The sequence below is a fragment of the Xenopus tropicalis genome, chromosome 2 (assembly GCF_000004195.4).
Source record: "Xenopus tropicalis strain Nigerian chromosome 2, UCB_Xtro_10.0, whole genome shotgun sequence".
NCBI classification, from domain to species: domain Eukaryota; kingdom Metazoa; phylum Chordata; class Amphibia; order Anura; family Pipidae; genus Xenopus; species Xenopus tropicalis.
Genome location: NC_030678.2, coordinates 98,549,549 through 98,555,756, shown reverse-complemented (window position 1 = coordinate 98,555,756; position 6,208 = coordinate 98,549,549). Strand labels below are relative to the sequence as shown.

The 6,208-nt window shown below is 33.0% G+C and overlaps 1 protein-coding gene across 2 annotated transcripts in view; it reads right to left on the bottom strand.

Moving 5' to 3' along the window:
* Positions 1-734: 734 nt before the first annotated feature.
* Positions 735-6,208, bottom strand: part of caln1 (calneuron 1) — a 188,931-nt gene continuing 183,457 nt past the window's right edge. For both annotated transcript variants that reach the window (XM_031896970.1, XM_002935800.5), the window contains exon 7: positions 735-4,416. In XM_031896970.1, coding sequence (XP_031752830.1) covers positions 4,289-4,416 — 128 coding nt within the window. In that variant the 3' untranslated portion in view covers positions 735-4,288. The remainder of the gene's footprint in view (positions 4,417-6,208) is intronic.

Below are 6,208 nucleotides of genomic sequence, written 5' to 3'. Positions count from 1 at the left end.
ACCCTGTTTTATTCTTACATTTATAGATGTTATCTGTCTGTGTGCCAACTGCAATAATGAATTATTAAAACATCTTATTTGGTATAACAATGATGTTTTCCCTATACAAGTGATTTTAAAAATATTGAACAAAAATCAGTTATCATTATCTGAGCCTACAGGGTTTGTCATCCCACACTAGCCAAAAGGACAAATTCCATAGATGGGCATAAGTAATAAATAAATTGCTTAGATCAGAATAGATAATTCTAGAATCATCTTTTCTGGAAGCATAAATGCAATTGCCAGGTCTATCATTAAAATTCGATCAATTTTATCTGCATCAATATTTTTGTATAATTATTTAAATAATACAATTATGATAACAGTACATTACAGTTAAACATATATTTTTGGGTTGGCATTTGGTATTTTGTGGAGAAAGAGAGAAAGAAAGAAAGTAAGTGAACACAAAGGATAGAACACAGAAGATTAGTATTACCCAACAAATTGTTTGTAGAAAGTAATTTAGTTTTAAAACAGATTTAGCTTTATCTCCTGCAGTTCTTTTCTATACCAGATCCATTAGAATTTAACACCCTGCCAATTCCCTACAAAAATAATTAAAACCAATTGATTTTTTTCTTGTCCTAACAATAAAAAAAAAAATCTATATAAACTACAATATTCTTAACATATTAAAAACAAGTATATTTTTTTCTTAATTTCATTCTTATTCATTTTTCAAAAGTATGCAACAGTTGTGAACAGCAAAAAAATGCCAATATTTTAGGTGCAAAATAAAATGCCTTTTCTTTTAGTAAAATTGATATAAATTTCTACGTTATTCAGATCTATTGTATATGACAGTTATTAATATCATCCCACCCTAGTGAATGCAATAAAATGAGTTTTACTAGCACCCTAGTGAGTAAAGAAGGGGTGGTTAAGCCAGCATAGGGTAGTTGTGATGCAGTTCAGGCCAGTAAGTATGGGCAGCTAAAAGTCCTAGCAAGGGGTGTATCAGCACAGATCGAGAAAGTGTTGAAAACCATCAAGAGGGTCTGGCAAAACTGGTGTTGTGGGCAACAGTAATTAGAGGGAATTACCCCCAACAAGCAGATTTTTTTAAAAAAAACATCCTACTGGAGAATAAATTGATCTTGGGATAGAAACAAAATTAACTAGTTGTTAACTAATAAACAATATTACATATTGTAAGCATGAGGCCACAGGCTGTGTGCTTTTATATAGGTCACTGAATTTAGGGTTGACTTAATAGTCTTATCAGTTTTAATAGGGGGTACATTATCCTTTAGAATCTATAAGTGTTATTTTTTTTAAAACATTCACTTTTTGACCAACTTAGAGCACTTTACACTGTAATGCTGTTGGCAGATAAATAAAGTAATTCAATGAATAACTGAAATAAGTAAAGTTGGTTGTTTACATATAAATAACTACTTATTACTCTTTAGCAACTCTGTAGCACCACCGACCATGAGACTTTTGTTGTGGGAGTCAGTGACCTCCAGCAATAAGATAGCAGTTAAAACCACATTTAGATTCTGAAAAGAGAGGAACTAGATGGCTAATAATTCAGAAACTGTATAAACAAACTAACAGTATATGAAATGTTGCTAAAAAGTTAATATAATTGTGAATTCCCCTTTAATATTTATTGATTTGAGATGTACAGGCTTTCTCATCAAAACTTGGTCCAACAGGAATAAACAGCATTTATGATAATCATTAATAATCTGTAAAGAGGTTATAATATTAGCAGTGGTTCTCTTTTATAACAAATAGAGAATTTTTCTTCGGAAAACTCACAAAGGTAATGATTTGGGAGTTTATGGCTGGAAAGAAATAAAAGAAAAGCGTGTTCTCACTGTGCAGTTATAAGCAGGAAATGGCATATTAAATAAAAATGAACAGCTCAGTGAGATCTTATTTTTCACCCTTAATAAAATGATTGATAAATTAACTATAAAATACCAAAATTTATCTAAAACTGATCCTTTCAAACTCCATCTTCAGTGGTCTTAATGGAGCTCATCTACATAAAAATGGTGGTGTTAGAGTAGAGATGTTTCTTAAAGTTAGAAGTTAATGAAGCTTATAAAAATATAATTCAGTTCCATATCTTGCAGTTTATCTTTTTTTAGCTGCCATACAACAATATCATCACTGGATTTACAATGGTAATTAAAAGTAAGAACTTCTACAAAATAGCTCATGAAAACTTGTTGAAATAAGGTAGTAATGACCTGGATCTTAATGGAATTTATGCAACTACAGTAAACACCCAAATAAGTGGCTCAGTTTTTTTAGTTTTACACTCAAAAGGGGAGTCTTTCTAAGGGCTCACCGTTAATTGATAATAGCCCAAGTGTATAAACCCTGGGCTCTTCACATGAACCAAACTTGTTAAAACCGGTAGCTCACCCAGTAATTTGACTGGTCTGGGTGTGAAAATCCCAGACCCTCCACCTCCAACTCAATACTTCAAACAACTTCAGCAAAATCAAAGGAATACTGCACTTACCAAGGAAATATAGTGGCTTGGGTAAAGCGCCCCAAAGCCGTAGCTTGGGGTGTAGCATAGAACCAAATTGCAGAAAGCTGGCACACACTCCTTAGTCCACTATAAAACTATAAAAGAAGTCCTGACGCGTTTCATATTCAAAAACATGTAGTAATAGGCACTATAGGCACTATACTACTATATTTTTAAATACGAAACCTGTCAGGAAAAGGACAAGTTTTATAGAGGACTAAGGAGTGCATGCCAGTTTTCTGCAATTTGGAACTACAGTAAACAGGCAAATTTTGAGAGACATTAGTTTTCCTCTCTCAACCCTGCCTCAAATGTGAATTTCATACATTATAATTAAAATAGCATTTTCACATATCTTCCAGTAATTATTCCCAGGCCCTGCAAAACAGCTTAAACTCAAAAACTGTATCTATATAAATATATCAGCTGACCAGTGAGCATACTTGTTACTAATTAAGACTTTTCTAAAGAAATTATACATTGGTACTAAATATGAAAACCCTTGGCTTTTGTAAACGTTTTTTTTTCAGAAATTGAGTTTTTAGTCTGATATTTCTATTTTGTTTAAATTTAAAGTTAAAATTTCCCTGGATTTTAGAGAGTAAAAATATTGCCGAAGCACTGGCCCCAATAACAGGTGACATAAAATCAATACCACTGTAATACATAAAGCTGGCTGATCCCATGGATATATAAAAGAAAGTGAATCGCTGATAGACAAATTTACCTTGGTTGCCATTAAATGGAAGTCCAAAATACAATTTTAAAAGTATTTGTAAATATAATTGCAGTTGAAAACATGTCCTGTTTGCCTTTTGTTATTGCATTCTCAGTTTTCCAGACTACATAAAGAATGTATCGGAAATCAACACTTTTGCAGCCGAGACTGCAGTTCCCACATTATCTTGCTTGCCTCTATTATTCTCCTTTTGGGCAGTTTGCAGTTCCACGGAACATACACAACAATGTGGGAATTGGAGTTTTGGCTGGAGGAAAGCTGACTGTATAAGTAGAAAGGAAAAGGAGAGGAGGGAATTTTAAGACAGAAGGTACTCAGTTGCAATTACCCTTACAAATAATTGTACACTTTTAACAATTTTTGATAAATATGTAATAGTGATAGGTCTAAGGCAAACAGGCTATTTGAGTAATTTTGAAAACATTTGACCCCAACTAATGGAATTGTCCAAAAGTACAAAAGAAGCTGATCAGATGAGCTGTGGAACATTTTCAAGATTACTCAGAAAGTCCAGTTGCTTTAGACTGTTCACTACTAGATACTGGATAGCATGACCTGGATGAATCAAAACCTCCATAGACAATTTAAATTGATGTAACATTTGGGTGGACATCCCCTTTAATAAATTCTTAACTGACTAGTGCAATCGATATACCCCTTATGCAAGAATTGGTGTGGTCCATTGACATTGTCCTAAAAGCGAAACATTGCACTTATGGGCTTATGCACATAAAAATGCAAATAATATTACAATACTTTGAAAATAAAATTCAGAACTCCTGTTTGTTTATTGCATTAGGAAACAAAACCATTAAAGCATTAAAGACAGCCCTTTTGTGTCCCTGTCAAGAAGTTTTAATTGCTCTGCAAGTCACATCACGGCTGGCCTTGTATTGCTTGCAGAACGATTCTTCTTGCAGTTAGTTCCCATTAGTTATTCATTAAGAAAAGAGTTCACCTAGGCATGCGCATGCATGTATATTCTTGTTCACAGTGTTGTGGTGAAAGGCTTACTCCATACCACTTCGAAGAATCTGATTGGCTGCAATCAACATTACACTTATAATAAATGCCATTGCAAATGCACATATAAGGCTTTTCCGTACACACGTCTGCCTGTTTTGCTTCTGAGAATGCACTGAAATATAAAAAAAAGATAGTGGAAATTAGGAATTTATAATGTAATTTGTCAATTTTTTAAATTAAATTTGTAATATGTTATTTACCATATAAGGTAGGGTAAAACAAAGGATATAGCCAACCAAACAGTCTATAAACCACTTTTTGTTCGGACATTTATCATATGAGCAAAAAAAAATAATAATAACTTGTTCAACCCACAGCTAAATAAAAGATAATTTCCAACAGTTCAACAGTCATGAAGGAATGATACAAAATTGGAGACAGTATTTTTACTGTATTTTATTATATTATATTTTGTTATATTTTTATTATGTATTTAGGATATTTGTTGTTACATCATTTGAAGTCACCTTTTTTCATTTTTTTGTCAGAAAGTGCCCATTGGCTCCAATTTAACAAAAATTCAGACATATTAACATGTATCCTAAATGCACAATGCAAAGTCAGGTAAAATATACTGAAGTTCAGGCATTGATAAATGTTCACTGTAAGGTTGTGAAGTTGGATCTTAAGGAATCTGTTTTGGTTATCTCTAGCTATGAGAATACAAAGTGGGAAAACACCTTGTTGCTATCCATCACTATACAGATGATTTAAGATAGAACATATACAATGCAAGGGAAATTATATGCATTGTTTAGCATTACAGATAATAATACTGGCACTTGCACAGTATGCATGCTGTAAAGTGATATATTTATTTTAGAACAGCATAAAACTAGAAGCTCTTATACCCTGAGTTCTTTATGTTTTATTCTGTTCAACCAGATTACTATTCATTCAGGACATTGCTTATCACCACAGAAAGTTTCTCAAGTGGAAAAGCATCAATGAATGCAAAATGACTGTAATCAAACTATCATTTTGAACGTTACTTACATTTCTTGTACTAAATAGTTATGGCACTGAAGAACAACTAGAAATGAAGTCACAATACCTGAATCTGAACACAACAATATGTTCTACTCCTCTCTATGTCTCATTATTGCAGGATTGACCCTATACAAATGTGCCTTTTACCCAGTGGACCTGTCAAGTGGTCAACCAACAGGTCCAGTAAAGCTTATTTTTCCATTAGTGCAACCACACTTTTGCCAGAAATATTCAGCTTCCTGCATTCCTGTTTGATGTTGACTAGTATTAATCTTTTTTACTGTATTTATTTCATTTGTTACTTTCCTTCTCTAATTACTTACTTCAGCCATATAGATATCCCTGTATCTTCCTATTCCTTGCACAAATTGTCTATATTAGTTTAGTTGATCAAATGAATGTCATGCAGTGTCAGAGTAATCAATGCTCATCTAAATGCAGATTAAAGGGGCACAATACCCCCCCCCCCTTTTTCAATTTGAGTTCAATGAATAGGGCCTGTGTTGAACATACTTTTTCACTGTTGTTTTATAAAAAAAATATGGAGTTTTATTGTTATTTCTTGCACTTCAAGGAACAGTAACACCAAAAAAAAAAAAAAAAGTGTATAAAAGTAACTAAAATATAATGTGCTGCTGCCCTGCACTGGTAAAAGTTGTGTGTTTACTTCAGAAAGTCTACTATAATTTATATAAATAAGCTGCTATTTAGCCATGGAGGCAGCCATTCAGAAAGTGCACAGGCACATAGCAGATAACAGATAAAACACTATTGTATTCTACAGAACTTATCTGTTATCTGCCATGTAACCTTTGCCTTTTCTCCTTTTTTCCAGCTTGAATGGCTGCCCCCGTGGCTACACAGCAGCTTATTATATAAATTATAGTAGTGTTACTGTAGCTAACACACCAGTT